Below are 18,476 nucleotides of genomic sequence, written 5' to 3' on the forward strand. Positions count from 1 at the left end.
AGGGATGGAAGTGAAACCCGAACCCGATGGGAAAACCCGATACCCGACATAATTGGAACGTGTCTTACCCGTCCCATTAGGGTTTGGGACGGGTCTGAGATTAGTTTTTAAATTTTTCGCGGGTTTGAGACGGGTTTGGGATTTCTAATATACCCGATTACCCGATAATATGGACCTATTTACCCGATTATGTACCCGAAGTACCCAATAACTATATATCTATATACATATATATGTATATATATGTAAATATAAAAATTAATATTTCTAATTTGTGTTAACTGTCGTATTAATTTTTTTACATTCTAGTAATATTCAAGACTATTAAAAGGATATTATGTGTATATCAATCAGCAATCAATTAAAAAAAACATATTGACCAGTTGCATATTGTCAAAACTTGACGGGTATAACCGATGAGTATTTTTAATAAACTAACGGGTATACCCGAAACCCGTGGGTATACCCGAGACCCGATGGGTAATTACCCGATAAATACCTAACGGGTCTGGGATAGAGTTTTATAAACGGGTCCGGGTCTGGGAATACCTAGACCCGTCCCAGACCCGACCCATTACCATCGTAGGCTCTTCAATTAAATTAATCGATTTTTGAATAACCAGTTAACCGATGTATACATATCCACATTAGAGTGCCCATGTTTCTCGCCCACCTGCATCTAATATCTAATACTCAACAATATATAAAACAAGTCAAAAGAAAAAAATAAATAAAAATGGACCATTTCTATTTCTAGATGACGTGGATATGTTGGCCGTCAGAGCCCACCAAGTTGACCACAATCACTAAATTTAGAAATATATAAACACCAATATAATAATAACAACAATAATAATATAATAATAATAATAATCAAGAATATAGCAAAAGCCCTCAATCACAAGAAACCAACCCCAGACTCCATTTGCTGTGAGCAGTTGTCTTCTTTGGATTCCTTTAATAATAATCAACCAAACCCTTGATCCACCGGTCAATCCGATGGCTACTATGCAAACATGGCGGAAAGCTTACGGCGCGCTGAAAGATCAGACCACAGTCGGACTGGCACACGTCAATAGCGATTTCAAGGTTTTTCCCTCTTTTGTTTTCGTCCAATTGAGCGAATTTTGGTAATTAGGGTTAGGGTTTTGGTGCAGGAAGTGGATGTGGCGATTGTGAAAGCTACTAATCATGTTGAGTGTCCGCCTAAAGATAGACACATCAGAAGTGAGTTAATTTTGTTATGTTTTTGGTAAATTGATCATTTTTTTTTAATTTGGGTTTTTGTTGAGGTTAGGGGTGTGTGCTGTTCGGTTTGGGTCGGGTTTGGGCTGAAGCTGAACCAAAGATAGAAACTTTGGTTTTTGGATATTTGAAAATGATTTTGGTTTTTTTGAAAAAAATTGGCCTTGGGCCTAAATCATTTTGTTAATTAATTACTTTGTTTATTAATTATTTGCTTTAAAATGTTAGTTAAATATTTATTGTGTTCTTATAAATAAAAGTATTGTGTTCTTATAAATAAAAGTAAAAAATCAAAAAATGAAAATCTATAAATTTGGTTCGGTTCGGTTCGGTTTATATGGTTTTTATTATATGCAAAATCAAACTTTGGTTTAGGTTGGTTTTGGGCTGAAACTGAACCAAAGATAGAAACTTTGGTTTTTGGATTTTTGAAAATGATTTTGGTTTTTTGAAAAGAATTGGCCCAGAATAATGAATTTGGGCCTAAATCATTTTGTTAATTAATTACTAATTATTTGCTTTAAAATGTTTGAGTTAAATATTTGTTGAGTTTTTATAAATTACTTAAAGTTAAAAATTAAAAAATGAAAATCTATAATTTTAGTTCGGTTCGGGTTATATGTTTTTATTACATGCAAAATTAAACTTTGGTTTGGGTTGGTTTTGGGCCGAAACTGAACCAAAGATAGAAACTTCGGTTTTTGGATTTTTGAAAATAATTTTGGTTTTCTTCGACTTGAAAATTTTGGGCAGAAAAAAATTGGCCCAAAATAATGAATTTGGGCCTAAATCCTTTTGTTAATTAATAACTAATTGTTTATTAAATATTTGCTTTAAAATGTTTTGAGTTAAATATTTATTGAGTTCTTATAAATTACTTAAAAGTAAAAATTAAAAAAATGAAAATCTATAAATTTGGTTCGGTTCGGTTTATATGGTTTCTATTATATGCAAAATCAATCTTTGGGTTGGGTTGGTTTTGAGTTAAAATTGAACCAATGACATAAACTTTGGTTTTTGAAAACATGTTTTTTTGGGTTGCGGTTTGGGTTCGGTTCCGGGTTTCTCGGTTTTTGGTTTGGGTTCGGTTTCAGTTTTTTAGGTTTTGATTTTTGGGCCGAAAAATGTCCCAAAATAATGAATTTGGGTGAAAATCATTTTGTTAATATATAACTAATTAATTATTAAACATTTATGCTTATTTGAGTTGCATGTCTATTAATAACTAATTAATTATTAAATATTGAATTCTTATAAACTACTTTAAGTAAAATATAAAAAATAAAAATCTATAAATTCGGGTTTTTTATATGCAAAACCAAAACCGAACCTTAAGCTTGGTTTTTACAAAAAATGTCCCAAACCACCGGCTTTTCTTTAGGTTTGTTTTTTTCGGCTTCATGCACAGCTAGTTGAAATTGTTAAATTTCAAAATTGTTTGAATGTGTGGATTCTTTTGTAGAAATCTTGGCATATTCATCTGCGATTCAGCCTCGGGCAGATGTGCAGTATTGCTTGCATGCTTTAGCACGGAGACTGGCAAAGACCCGTAATTGGACGGTACTGTTTACCCGTAATTCGATAGATTAGTGTCATTTGTTGAATCGATTTAGGAATAAAATGCAATCTTTAATCTGTTTTCTTGAATTTTTGGTATATGAAATCAACAGGTGGCATTAAAGACACTTATAGTGATTCATAGGTTATTAAGGGAGAGTGATCCTACTTTCCGGGAAGAGCTTTTGAATTTCCAACAACGAGGGCGAGTTCTTCAGTTAGCTAATTTCAAGGATGATTCAAGCCCTATTGGTTCTTGTTTAAACCCTAATCTTGATTTTTGTTGATTGCATAATAGTTTTAATTAATAGTTGCATAATGTTTTTGTGTAATTGTTTGTTTCTAGCTTGGGATTGCTCTGCTTGGGTGCGTACGTATGGGCTTTTTTTAGAAGAACGACTCGAGTGCTTTAAAGTTTTGAGATATGATATTGAAGTCGAAAGAATCCCGAGACCTGCACCAGGTCAAGATAATAAGGTATGAAAAATATGTTGTTACTGAACAATTGATGTTATGATGTAATTTAAACAATTTTAGAAGTTGTTAAATGATTAAAATTATATCATTCATTATATTATTGTAGAATTTTCAAGTTGAAATATGTGGATTATTTGCATAAGACTTTTATTTGTATATTTGTAAAAGAAAATATCGGGATAATTGATAGATTGAATATTAGTCACATTTATTTGGCAAGAAATATGTGGTTTCTTGAATTTAAATCTGTCAAGTTTAGTACTTTTATAAACTATATTTCAAGAATGTTTGGATATTACAAAATATATGTAGGAGTGAACATGGGTCAGCATGGGTCGATTATTGCCTCAAACCGGGCCATAACCGAACACTTCGGTTATCAGACACCCGTAACCAATCGGTTTCGGTTTAAAGATTGTTGATGATCGATTTTCGAATGGTCGTTCATTTTTTGTTTGGTTGTATTGGTTAACCAATATTTTGAAGTCGTGGATGTTTTTTGGCTGGTTTAATCTGTTTTTCGTTTATATATTGTGGCTAAGGCAATTATTTGTGTGTGTGTGTGTGTATTACCGAAACCAAACCACTATAATTGGTAATTTAAAAAAACCATAACAGAACCATCGGTTTTTCAGTTAGTTTGGTTAATTCGGTTCACTTTTTTCGTTAAATTGGTTATAGTTTGGTTATTTGTTTTTTTTTTCAAATTGAAGTCATTGGAAGATTTAGTTTTCCATTCACTGTAATTCATACAAATTTTCAATGGATTATTTTTATTTTTTTAATTCATGTTAATGATTATATAATTTTTTTTATTAGGCCAATATTTATTTGTAATTGCAGGGTTATAGCAGAACAAGGGATCTAGAAAGTGAACAGCTATTGGAACAACTGCCTTCATTGCAGCAGCTACTGTATCGTCTTATGGGATGCAGGGTAAGTTAATTTTATACTTATTTAATCTCGTTTTAATCAGTTAAAATGACCTCTTTTTATTTTTTATTTTGTGCAGCCTGAAGGTGCAGCTGTCGGCAATTATTTGATACAATATGCCCTGGCTTTAGTACTTAAAGAGAGTTTCAAAATTTATTGTGCCGTGAACGATGGAATTATCAATCTTATTGATAAGGTAAAATATTACTATATATCTATAAAACATTAAAACAGTATACTAGTTTTTATTTATGTTATTTCATTTTATTTATTTTTGTTCTTTTCTGTTACCAGTTTTTTGAGATGCCGAGACATGAAGCTATTAAAGCCTTGGATATTTACAAAAGAGCCGGTCAGCAGGTAACTAATAGGGCAATTTGGTATATTTATTTTACATTTTCATGTATAGCAAATTTAACTTTTCGTGCTTAAGCTAAAGAAATAACAGAAGTCATGACCTTTATGCTCGCTGGTGTAATATTCCAACCAGTGACAAAAGATAATAATAATAATAATAATAATATAATAATACTACTAATAATAATAATAGTGAGAAAGGAACAAGTATACCGTGAAGATGATGAAGGCAGATACAGCTCAACGGCAGCCAGGTTACAAGAAACCCTAGGTGAAATGAATAATATAATAATAATATGAATAGGTTCATATCGGTGATTGAAGAACGGAATCAAGAACTAGAAATAAAGGTACGAGAGACAGGTCTGGTCGGTTGACTTTATTTCTGGTCAAACCCGACACTGGTGGATAATGGAAAATATCACCAAATCAAAAGTCTAATAGCAATACACTGCTTGGAATATTACACCAGCGAAACAACGGGTGTAAAATAAATATAGGAACATTAAATGGTAAGTTGCTAGAATTGGTAGATGTGCTTAAAAGACGTAGGGTTCAGATAGCATGCCTCCAGGAGACTAAGTGGAAAGGACATAGAGGGGCTGAGTGTAATGGGTATAAGTTGTGGTACTCGGGGTCTGATGGAGCTAGGAATGGAGTGGGGTTTCTAGTGGCTAAGGAAATACACACTAGTGTGGTGGAGGTGATAAGACATAATGACAGAATTATGGTGTTGAAATTAGTACTAGGAGAGGAAGTAGGCAGTAGTCTCCGCCTACGCGCCTCATGTAGGCCTAGGGGATCAGGAAAAGAGAGAATTTTGGGATTGCCTAGACGCAGTGGTAGGGGGCATACCTAGGGGGGAGAGGATTTGCATAGGAGGTGATTTTAATGGACACATTGGTAAGGCTAACGATGGTTTTCAAGCCGTACATGGGGATTTCGGTTTTGGTGATAAGAATGAGACCGGAACAGATCTTCTAGAGTTTGCGGTGGCACATGACCTAGGTATTATAAATTCTTTTTTTAGGAAACAAGATTCTCATTTAATCACTTTTAGCAGTGGCGGACGCGACACGCAAATTGACTACCTTTTGATGAGGCAAGGAGACCGACGTTGGTGGAAGGACTGCAAAGTCATACCTGGGGAGGCAGTTGTGACTCAACATCGACTACTAGTGACAGATATAGCCTTCAGAAATAAGCTGACTGTTCGAGAGAAGAAAGGTACACCGAGAATTCGATGGGGAAATTTGAAGGACGAAAATTTCCTACTGTTTAAGGATAAACTCATACTGCATACGCGGGCTCGACTAAATGGGGACTCAACTCATATATGGGAAGCTATGGAGACAAAGATCATCCAAGTAGCAAAGGAGACTCTCGGGGTCACAACAGGAAAGACAAGTGGGCATAAGGAGTCTTGGTGGTGGAATGACGCAGTGCAAGACAAGATAAGGGACAAACAAGGATGTTTTAGGGAGCTAATGAGGTGCACGAATGAGGTGGAGCGAGTGGAATTGAGGGACAACTACAAAACGGCCAAGATAGAGGCGAAGAAGGCAGTGGCGGAAGCAAAGAAGGCGGCCTTTAAACGGATGTATGAAAGTCTAGAAACAAAAGAGGGGGAACATGCTATGTTTAAGATTGCCAAAGCCAGGGAGCGTAGAAGGCAAGATCTAGGACCGGTGAAGTTCATAAAGGATACAGATGGGCATTTACTGGTCAAGGAGCAGGACATCAAGCTAAGATGGCAAACCTACTTCCACAATCTTTTTAACAATGGGAGAGCTTACCAAGAAGAACATGACAACACAAACTTTCAACGACAACAATCGAATAACTGCTACTGCCGACTGATCACACGAGAAGAGGTGAAGGATGCACTTAGGAGGATGGGAAGGTCTAAGGCGGTTGGCCCAGACAACATACCCATCGAGGTGTGGAAGTGTCTGGGGGAGGAAGGAGTCATGTGGTTAACTACTCTGTTCAATAGTATTCTCAAATCAGGTAAGATGCCAGACCAGTGGAGGAGCAGCGTTGTAGTTCCTATCTATAAGAACAAAGGAGACGCCCAATGTTGTGGTAACTACCGAGGAATCAAACTACTAAGTCATACTATGAAGCTATGGGAAAGAGTGATTGAGGGTAGACTTAGATGAGAAACTCAGGTTACGGTCAACCAATTTGGCTTCATGCCGGGGCGTTCCACCACAGAGGCAATACACCTTATAAGAAGATTAATGGAAAAGTATAGGGAGAAGAAGCATGATCTACATATGGTGTTTATTGACCTAGAAAAGGCCTACGACAGTGTGCCACGACAGGTGCTCTGGGAGTGCTTGGAGGGTAGAGAGTGTCCAGGAAATACATAGAGATAATTATTGATATGTATACCAGGAGTGAAACAAGTGTCCGTGCGCTAGTGGGGGATACTGATTTCTTTCCTGTAGAGGTAGGTCTTCACCAGGGTCAGCGTTGAGCCCGTTTCTTTTTGCAGTAGTCTTGGATGAGTTGTCAAAGTCGATTCAGGGGACTCTCCCGTGGTGCATGATGTTCGCAGACGATATTGTGTTACTTGCTGAGAAAAAACAAGATCTAAACATGAGGCTTGAGGAGTGGCGAACAGCCTTAGAGACAAAAGGTTTAAAGATTAGCCGATCTAAGACGGAGTACCTCCACTGTGATTTTGGTGGGATAAACGACAATGAAGACGCACAGATCACAATTGAAGGGCAGGTGGTCCCGCAGGTAACGAAGTTCAAGTATTTAGGATCTTTTGTACAGAGCGATGGGGAATTAGACAGTGATGTGACCCACCGAGTTCAGGTAGGATGGTGTAGATGGAAAGCAGCCACAGGTATATTGTGCGACAAGAGTTTCCCGACTAAACTAAAGGAAAAATTCTATAGGGTGGCAGTTAGACCTGCAATGCTATATGGAACAGATTGTTGGGCCATCAAGAAGGCACAAGTGCGGAAGATGGAGGTAGCAGAAATGAGAATGCTACGTTGGATGTGTGGGCACACAAGGCTAGACCGAATAAGAAACGTTGTGTTTCGCGAGAGATTAGGGGTGGCGAACATAGCAGACAAGATAAGAGAGTGGAGATTGAGATGGTTTGGACATGTAAAGAGAAGACAGACGACGAATCCTGTTAGATCCGTAGAAAACATTATTATAGAGGGGAGGAGGGGTAGAGGACGACCGAAATTGACTTGGGATGAGAGGATTAGGCAGGATTTGATAGACCTAAACCTCTCAGAGGACATGGTTGAGGATAGGAATTCGTGGAGAAGTAGAATTAAAGTTAAGGATTTTTAGAGAGAATTGAATACCTTAGGGCTTAGACTTAACTTATTTAAGTCACATACCATAATGGTATTTCCCTTACATATATTATTATTATTTTTATAATTATTATTAGCTTTTATATAGTTGTTAAACTGTGATCTTATTATTAATATTATTATAATTAGTAGTAGTTTTTATATAACTGTTAAACTTTGATTTCCTTTATTTTGCTTCATACACATGTACCTAGAGCCGAGGGTCTCTCTGGAAGCCACCTCTTTATTCCTTTGGATAGAGGTACGGTGTGCCTACATCCCACCCTCCCCAGACCCTACTTATAGCTTTGCTGTCGGTGGGATTTTACTGGGCATGATTGATTGATTGATTGATTGATGACCTTTATGCTCGTATATTGTCACGCTTTTTGTCATTTCCATGTGTTAAGTTTCTTTCTGTTAAGTCCAGTCATGTGCGTTGCACGTGAGGGCGATTTCGTCATTTGTTCTTCATTTTATCTTCTAGTGGAAGCAAGTGTAATTTGTACTTTATTTTATCTTCTAAGGACGGAAAGTGTAATTTGTTCTATGTTTTATCTTCTATCAAACGAAAAGGGCATTTTTGATTTCTGTTATTTCATTAGTTTAACAACGAATAGTGAAATTTGCTATATATGTAAAGGACGAAAAGTGTAATTTATTCTTTCTTTTTCTTCTTACAGTTCAAACGGGAAAAATTAATTAAAAAAAAACTTGATTAAAAAGGAGATGTGGTTAAATGGGTCAAACGGGTCAAGAGTCACTCAAAGTGAATTTTTTTATGCTTAAAACGTCGTAACTCACTTTATTCAAACGGTCAAGAGTATTATTGAAATGTAATTTTTTTAATTATTATTGGCATGCCATCATTTTTAATTATTTTATGCAGGCCGGGAGTCTTTCTGACTTTTATGAAGTTTGCAAAGGATTGGAGCTTGCCAGAAATTTTCAGTTTCCGGTTCTCCGAGAGGTATTATGGTAATTTACAAGAGGGTATTATGGTAATTTACAAGCTGGCATCTGAATTCTGTTATTTGTTTCAGCCTCCACAATCTTTTCTTGCAACAATGGAAGAGTACATAAGAGAGGCCCCGCGGTTGGTTGAGGGACCCACACAGCCACTAGTGAGTGTTGACTTTTTTTATTCGATAACCGCACTTCAAAAGACCAAAATATTCATTTCCTTTAATTATGTTTAATTATTTATGTTCAGGAATTTCCAGAAAGATTTATGCTGACTTATAAACTAGAAGAAGAAGATAATGCCCTTCATGAAGAAGAGAGGGTATCGCCCGTTGATGAACCTAAACCACCGCCGACAGTTGACTTTGTTGACTCTAACGGTGTTCCTGAACCCACACAAACGCCACACCAGCCAACTTTTAATAGCCGGGACCCCGATGATTTATTGGTAATTTCTTTTTTACTTATTAATATTGAAAATAAAACCTTTTTTCTTAAATATTTCTATATTGGTAGTTTATTCTTACTTATTAATATTAAAAATAAAGCTTTTTGCTTAAATGATTATTTATTGGTAATTTATTTTTTACTTATTAAACTCAAAAATAAAACCTTTTTCTCAAATATATTTTTATTGGTAATTTATTTTTTATTTATTAATATTGAAAATAAAACATTTTTCTCAATGATTTACGTGTAGGGACTAAATTTCGATGCACCTAACGGGTCGGCTATTGAGGAAAGCAATGCATTGGCTCTTGCCATTATTCCATCTGGTAATATGTTTTAAGTCTTTATTTTAGGTAAAAGGGTATTTTGGTCATTTTTTTGTTACTTAAACAATCTCTTGACGTTTGTTGTTTAAGATACTACGTCTTCTGGATTGGGCTTTCAAGCTAAAGATTTTGATCCAACGGGCTGGGAACTCGCGTTAGTCAGCACTCCTAGCACCGATATCTCTTCCGTTCAGGACCGGCAACTGGTAATAACTGTCAAAACCGTTTTCTTACGGCTCTAATGATTCTTGCTTGTATGCATCAGGCGGGTTGGGTAACATCTCAAAATGGGTTCGGATTGAAACATCTCTTTTAGTTAGGGTTGTAAATGAGCCGAGCCGAGCCAGGTTGGGCTTGGGCTCGTTTATCTTAGCAAGCTGAATTGGTGAGCTTGAGCTCGGCTTGTATAAAGCTTGAGCTGGCTCGTTTATTTTTAACAAAATTTAATTTTTTATTTCTACACATATTGGTATGTATAAAAAGAAAAGAATAATATATTTAAGATAGTTAATAAACTACAAAATTTGTAATTTATATAGCTTAAAATTTGGGTTAAAATTTATATATATATTAGTATGTGGGCTTTAATTTAAACAAAGCCTAATGAGCAAAAAGCTTGAGCCAGCTTGTATATATCTTAAAAAAAGATTTAATTTTATATGTTTACACATATTGATATATTTAAAAACGAAAAAATAATATTTTTAAGATAAACGTAATGCGTAATATTTTAAATTTATAATTTACATAAATTGTGTAGTTTATACTTTTGGGTTATAATTTATATTTATATATTTTATAATTTGGGATGCCGTTTAAACGAGGCAACAAGCCAACTAGACGAGCCTAACGAGCGAGCCAAATTGAGACCCATAATTGCCTGCTAAATTTAGATTTTTATGTTTATTTTTATTTTCTGTATTTTGATAAAATTTTGTTGGCAGGCTGGCGGATTGGACTCACTCACGCTCAACAGTTTGTATGATGAAGGAGCATATAGAGCCGCTCAGCAGCCCGTATGCCGATCTCCAGCTCCAAACCCTTTTGAAGTAGCCGACCCATTTGCCGTATCAGGCCCACCAGTCCACAACCAGATCCCACCAACGTATCAAGCCGCTAACCCTTTCGGCCCATACCAACCTGCCCCCACCTATGGACCGCCACAGCCACCACAGGATCTTATGATGGCCCCACCAAACCCTTTTCTTGATTCAGGGTTCGGTCCGTTTCCAGTAGACACTAATAACAGTCACCCCCAAACCACCAACCCTTTTGGATCAACCTTATTATGATATCATGATACAAATGTGAACATACTTACATCAGCCGAGAGTCCGATTGTTGGTGTATATCAAAACACACGGTTCGATATTCTTGCAAGTTATGATTTTTTTGCAATGTGAATGTAGTTGTAATGAACGTGAACGGCTCGTGGTTGATAATATGGTCATGTGATTTGGCTTGTAAACATTTTGTTTATTTTCGTGTTCATAGTATCGTTCGTACACGTATTTTCGTAGTTAGAAAGTGTTTTAAGGAAATAATAGTAGAAAAACATGTTTCATGTTTGTTTGTTTGTTATGATCTTGACCGGTTTCCTGGATTGACTCATAGGATGCTGCATTGCTGATAGTCTTTGTAAACTTTTAATGTTTATATATCAAAGGTAGAATCTTGTGGAACACAATGATGTTTTGATGACTTTATCCACAGTAATGAATCTTTGTTGGAATTTTTTTTGTCCTAAAGATTTAAAGTGAGTTGTAGAATCATTTTTGGGTAAATTCAGACTTGGAACATTTTATATTATTATTATTATTATCATTATTATTATTATTATTATTAATTTGTTTTCAGTAGGATCGGTTTTGCTATTCAAAATGGGGTAGTGGCGCAGTTTGTTGTTCGCTAATCTGCTTCTCTATTGTAATTGGATTTTTGCTCTTTAAGCATGGTTTGGGGAAATATGTAATTTCAAAGTTTAAATAGGGGAAATATGTAAATGCCCATTTTTTTTAAAAAAAAAATACAAAGGAAAAAAAAACTTGAAATATTACAAAAAAGTTATTATATATTATTATTATTTAATTTTTTATATGTTTTTATTATTATAACTTTAGTGGGTGGTAAGGTGTCATTGTCGAATTTGTCTGTTCAAAAGCTAACACTTATTACATAAGAAAGAATCAGATATAAAAATATTTTTAAAAACTATAGGTTGAATAACAGAAAAAAAGTGATGACGTCACATGCAAAAAATACCGTTCATAATACTTCATATAATAACACAATTAATACACATAAATAATCAATGTGGCCGCTGAGAAAGTTATATCACATATGGCTTATTGGTTGGTAGAGGTGCACAAAAAAATCTGAACTCGAAACCGGACCCGAAAAAAATATCCGGAACCGATTTTTTTATACCTGTGTTTTTAATTACCCGTACCCGACCCTACCCGTAGGGTATGGATAGGGTATGCATTTTAGTACCAATATCCGTACCCGAAACCAGGCCCGATTTATATCCGGTAATACCCGAAAACCGGAACCGGTTCCAAGCCCGAAACGGGTTTTTCCAATACCCAAAACCGGGTTTATCAAATACCCGAAATTACCTGAAAAATACCCAAAAATACCCCTAAATAGGGTTTATTCAGTACCCGAAAATAGGGTATTCAAATACCCGGTTTTAGAATACCTGGTTCTATACCCGACCCGAACCCGATGCATAGGGTATGGCTTTTAGAGACAACACCCGGACCCGAACCCGACCCGGGTATTACCAATACCCGATCATACCTGAACCTGGTTCCATACCCGAACCCGGGTATTTGAACAGCCCAATTTGTGCACCTCTATTGGCTGGTATGATAATTTTATATGACTTCATATGCCTCGTATGATGTAATAAAGCTATAGGGCTGTAAACGAACCGAACGAACACGAACAAGGCCTTGTTCATGTTCGTTCGTTAAGAAAATAATGTGTTCACGAACACTTAATGTAACACCTACAAAATTTTGATACAAATTTGACAAGTTTATAAAGATAAAGGACTAAAAATATCTATAAGATAAGTAATAGAAAGAATTATATGTTAAAGGAATAAATAAGGAAACTCCATCTCACATGGAAAGTGGAAAAGAATTTAAAGCACTTTATAAGGAAGGAGTTTTCCATGGTAATGTTCTTGTATGGCTAACCACTTTCACTAGTCCTAGCGGAGGGTGCAAAGCACCCGATGCACACGGACTCGGACACGGACTCGGGCGATGGGCGTAATGTGGCATTTTGATGGCGCATTTTGCATTTCGCACGCTCGCATCACCGCGAGCCGCATAAGGGCCGCTTTAGTATTTTTGAACTATGATCAAGATGTGACAAGTTACCAAAGACCAAGGACTGAAAATGAAAATTTAGCACCTTCGCGATACGCGAAGCAACTTCGCGATACGCGAAGATACATGAAGTAATCTCACCCGGTGCTGACACGTGGCAGCCCTAATGGTTGACTCAGCAAGGCTATTAAGCAACTTCGCGATACGCGAAGAATCCTTCGCGATACGCAAAGGAATATAATATTAATTGCGGCTACATTTACATTTGTCCTTCGCGATACGCAAAGATGCACGAATTTTTGCCTATAAATAGCCGGCCATGGGATAAAGTTCCTATCACATCACCTCACATCTCATATCACACTTTACCTCGGTTTTCGTGCCAAAGTCCCGTCATTCCTGATACGCTCGTTGTCTAGAAATACGTGCAAGTAGGAGCGCTACCCATGTGAAGGTTAAGCATTTCAAGATAAGCCATACAAGGTAGGGGTTCTGCCCGATTATTTTATTATATGGCTTAGACCCTAGTCGGGGGTATAGTCTATACCTTGATTAAATAATAAGTGAAATGTAGCTTTCATAAGATAAGAGTATGAATAAAATATAAATCTTTATTATAAAGATTTATCTTATGGATGAAGAAATGAATATACGTTTCTTCATGATAAAGAAACATAGTGTATAAATGTTTTATAAAATGAAATGAATATCAAGGTAAAGGTTATGCAAATAGACTTAAGGTCTAAAGCTAGATCATAGATCTAGTTATTTATAGAATGTTGTTCTCGTACTATAGGTCCGAGATAAAGATCAGACATCTGTTGGTGAGAATTCTTGAAATCAATAAAAGGTGAATACGTCGAAACCTTTTTATAGTTTTATGACGTGAATACGTCTATGTACTGTATATTTTGAAAAGATATTTACTCTTTAAAACTATGGACCGTTATCCATATGTAAAAGAGTTATGAAAATATTTGCATGAGGGTTGGTTCAAATCCTCTATAACGTTTTGATACAAGGTAGTACTAAACACTCAGGCTAAAATACACATGTATCTGAATCCTTACATACATGTACTGTAGTGGGCACACTACAGGCATACTGACCATGAGGCAAGTGACTGTCTCTAGGGTCAGTGAAGTCCGATTATGTGGTTTGTGCGTATGTTAGTTCCGATGAGATGGGATTGAGGCCCACTGAGTCGTTGAACACTATTGGTGTTGTGTCATTACGAATGGTGAAAATGTTTTATTGAGTCAGCGTATTCACCAGCATATAGCTGACGTATTTTCAAACTGTTTTCAGGTAACCAAGAGTAAGGTATAAAGAAGAATATGCCAATGAAGATAGAAGATCACTAGGCATAGAATGCAGCTGGTGGCTCGGCTAATTTTGTATTGATGCATATATATATTAAACTTATTTTTTTAAAACAGGTAATTTTGTAAATCAAACTAGGGTATTTAATTCCCTATGTTATGAAAGTAAATATTTTAAAATAACATTTTCCGTTGCAAACTTTGATAAATTGACAAAAGTGGTACCAACTGTGAGTCACACGCCTAGGCCCGAAGGCGGGGTGTGACACTTAACGAACGAGATTTTATGTTCGTGTTCGTTCATTAAGGAAATTAATGTGTTCACGAACGGTTCACGAACACAGACGAACACAAATAAAATCGGCAGAGCCTAGAGATTGAGACCGGTGTATTCATCAATGTGAATAATGAAAGCATATAAACGAATCGAATGAACACGAACAAGTTCGATCATTTAACTTTAGAAGAACACAAACACTTATTCGAAGTTCATGTTCGTTTATTTAAAGATGGACACTTGTGTTCGCTTGTTTAAAATCTAAACGAACATAACTGAACAAAGATAAACGAACATGTATAAACATATGTAAATGAACACAAATATAAACGAACTTAAACTAAAACACTTAAATGAACACAAATTAACAAATATACAACCTTTAAGCCGATGACATATCCAGATAATATTTAATTATTTTCTATTAATACATAAACGAACATAAATAAAAAGACATAAATGAACGCAAACGAACGTTCATGAACATAAATAAACGAACAGAACATGTGTTCATGTTTGTTCGTTTAATTAAACGAACACAAAATTTTTGTTCATGTTCGTTCGTTTATTAAATAAACGAACATAAGCGAACTTCCCGCCGAACGGTTCACGAAAGTTCACCGAACGTTCGGTTCATTTACAGGCCTAAACCTAGTATATGTTTTTGGGGTGGTATTTGTATAGCATTGTAAGGTTTTTTTTTTTTATTATTATTATAAAGGTTACCCACATCCGCTATCACACCAACTGGGGAAACCCACATCCTAAAGGCCGTTGTAGTAAAACCTTGGCTCGCTTAAGACATTTTATCTCGAACAAGACTCGAACTGTATCTCCTCTAGAGAAAGTTACCGGAGTACCACTAAAGCGCGTAATAGATTCTTATCATCGGTGTTTCTTTTCCAAATAAAATAAAGCCGAGGATAAATAAAAATAAAGAAAAAGCAAAAACAAAGGTGTAATGCTAACTTTATGAATTGTTTGAAGTGGCTCTTGGATCTCATAACCTTTTTTACTTCACACTTTCTTAATTTCCACAAATATTTTAACATATTTAATTACCTAAAAATCATATAGGATAAAAATAGTTTTTGTGTGAAAGCTTAAGATCTCAACATGAATAATATCAAATTTTATAATTGTTTTATTTAAGTCAACGTGAAAATTTTGGATTGAAGAAACTAGTTTCTAAAAACATGTGAAAATAACAATGTTTGAAGTTATTATTAAAAATGAATAATATGTGAAAATAGGTTATTAAAAATGAAGTTATTAAAAACATGTGAAAACTAGTTTCTAAAAACATGTGAAAATAATAATAATATTTATTGCAGTTTGTTTTAGAACATTGCCCACAAAGTTTGAAACATCTCCCTTCGATATTTCAAACCACCTTTCTTTTGTCTTATCCCATTATTTTATTACATTAAAAAAAATTAAACTGATTACCTGGTATTTTCACAGACACATAAGTCTTAAAGTTTTAATATTTTTTTATTTCACCAAAATATCAAGTGTTAAATATTGTGGTTTAAGAATGCATTTTATTTGTAAGTATTTGAGGAATTATCAGCCAATTTAAAATTCAATTTTTATATTTTTAATATAAATTATTAAAATTCTCCTTCATGTGTGACTGAATCACTGAATTTGAATAATGTGTGTATCGCAATCATGTCACATAACATGTCTTAACAATGTGCAAATGCTTTTCACTCAAAATCAAATAATTATTTGCTCAAGATATAAAATCAAATGGCTAATAATAACAAGTAGCATTCAGATTAGTTAGTAGTACCATAGATATAAAAAACGAAATTTGAGCTTAAAAGTGTTAGCTACAAACTTAAATGTTGTTGTCTAAATATTTAATCTTTTTAAATATTGCTATGACATTAGTAAGTTTAAAGGACTGAAAACGATACGAATATTAATAAAAAGAATAATAACTGAAAACTTTTAATAATAAACTCATTCCATAATATTGGATATTAAAAATAACAAAAGGTTGTCATTTAGTAGAGTTTGACAAGAAAATATATTTATAATGCTAAAAGTATTCTTAAACTTTTATAAACAAAAACATTAAATGGTGTGACAATTAACATGCTAAAACTTGTATTTATAAAAAATTAAGAGCATTTCAAAATATGGTAGTTTTTATATAAATCAATCTATCAAACTCAAGTATATGAATCGTAACATATATTAAGATTTACAATATAACTAGGAAGAAGTTTCAAATACCACACATACATTACCAGGTATGCGAGTTTGATGTAGCCTATTTGATATCTTCGTATCCGATAATCAACAGACTCGACTTGTAATCATCTGAAGTTTACTCTATCAGTATTTTGATTTTCACATTTGAATCTTGTTTTACTGGTTTCCTATAATAATCTTTCAAAAATCATATGCCTAACACAAACAGTTTATCTGGTTCCGTTTGTTAGCAGATATTGACGGGTACCATGAGTTTGTTAACAGATATTGACGGGCACTATGAGTTTTTCGATAAAGATTTTTATGGTTTTAACTTATAAAATAGAGATTGTATTGAGAAATAACCAAGAATTAAGTGATAGCATTGGTATACCATGGTGATTGTTGGCCAAAAATAAGAAAAAGTAAAAGGTAGACAAGTATTATTAGGTCCAACATATGCCATCCATGGTGGGACCCACACCTTACTTTGTATGTGGTCCCACCTATGTAATATTGTGTTGTTTCTAGGTCCCTCCATTTGATCCCATCGACAAAAATAACCAAGTGTGTGTCTCAAATCATTAGGCCTAGTTGGGTCTTAACTTTTAAGTATTACCTCTTATATCTAAGTTAACACCCTTACCTAAGTAAATAAAATAATTGGTGACATGACTAATAAAGTATGACTATTTATCTTTGATCTTCTGGTTAAGTTATTTTTTGGATCTCCTAACTATTTTTTGATGAGTAACTCATAACTTTAGTTATGTTTAATTGTATCTATTATTATTAACACAAATCAAACAAACATGTTTAAGCCTAAATGATAAACCCTTTTGTTTATTTGATATGTTTTCGAGTTTTGATCACTAGTATCATCAATTATGCTTCTTGGTATTGTTATTTTCCTTTATTTTAATAAAAAATGTGATAAGTTATAGTTCATATTGTGTTCTAGATCAAATAGAATGAAAAGAATTAGTTATACACAAAAACATGTAAAGTTGTTAAAGACGAAAATCATTTCAAGAATCATTAATATTATTTTATGTGTGTTATTTATTATTCATATGAAATACTAAGTGTTTGATAAGACATAAAATAATAGAAGCTTAATCATAGTAGCAACTAACAACATAACAATACAACTAATAGGGGCTTAGCTTACCTAGTTATGCATCTTTTCACAAATATATAATGAAGATGATAGGTTAGTGAATAAAATCATATGTGGAAAGATTACTGGTCACAAATGAACAAATAGAACAGAAAACCTAAAATAATTTTGAATGCATAACAAATATGACAATAAGTTGGTCGGCAAATTCTAGAACTTGGAAAAGATTCTCAACTACCCATTTCTTTTAGCAAAATAGTTATTAGTTGCCATTTTCATCCTTAGAAAACAATATTTGTTTATTTTTTATTTTTAGAATAGCTGATTTAAAACAATTTAAATTATTAAATTCATTAACAATTGCAACATAATTATTGCTGATATTATTTAATTTAGTAACAAATACCCATTTGTCTTTATTAGATATGCAAATTAATTCCCTTGAAAACAAAGTACGTCCACAAAACTAGTTTTGTTTTTATTAGAAAATATGTAGAATAGAAAAGTGAAATATCCAACATCATATTTATGATATAAGAAAAGTTGATTTATCCATGAAAATATAAAAAAAAAT

At 34.3% G+C, this 18,476-nt stretch overlaps 1 protein-coding gene across 1 annotated transcript; it reads left to right on the forward strand.

Moving 5' to 3' along the window:
* Positions 1-905: 905 nt before the first annotated feature.
* LOC143610817 (putative clathrin assembly protein At2g01600) lies at positions 906-11,207 on the forward strand. Its single transcript, XM_077085189.1, has 14 exons — positions 906-1,089; positions 1,158-1,227; positions 2,708-2,805; positions 2,916-3,054; positions 3,149-3,279; positions 4,123-4,215; positions 4,292-4,408; positions 4,507-4,572; positions 8,788-8,868; positions 8,942-9,022; positions 9,112-9,309; positions 9,562-9,637; positions 9,728-9,843; positions 10,582-11,207. Exons 1-14 carry the CDS (start codon positions 1,000-1,002, stop codon positions 10,927-10,929), a joined length of 1,704 nt encoding a protein of 567 aa, XP_076941304.1. The 5' UTR covers positions 906-999; the 3' UTR covers positions 10,930-11,207.
* Positions 11,208-18,476: the final 7,269 nt, after the last annotated feature.

This window comes from Bidens hawaiensis, unplaced genomic scaffold (genome assembly GCF_021521415.1).
Source record: "Bidens hawaiensis isolate Kalapana, Puna unplaced genomic scaffold, B.hawaiensis_p1.1 tig00028132_1, whole genome shotgun sequence".
Taxonomy (NCBI): Eukaryota; Viridiplantae; Streptophyta; class Magnoliopsida; order Asterales; family Asteraceae; genus Bidens; species Bidens hawaiensis.

Bases quoted from the DNA above. Each gene is read 5' to 3' on its own strand.
- LOC143610817 (XM_077085189.1), top strand. From the start codon at position 1,000: ATGGCTACTATGCAAACATGGCGGAAAGCTTACGGCGCGCTGAAAGAT. The intron at 1,228-2,707 runs GTGAGTTAATTT...ATTCTTTTGTAG, and splicing joins TAAAGATAGACACATCAGAA to AAATCTTGGCATATTCATCT. The intron at 9,023-9,111 runs GTGAGTGTTGAC...ATTTATGTTCAG, and splicing joins AGGGACCCACACAGCCACTA to GAATTTCCAGAAAGATTTAT.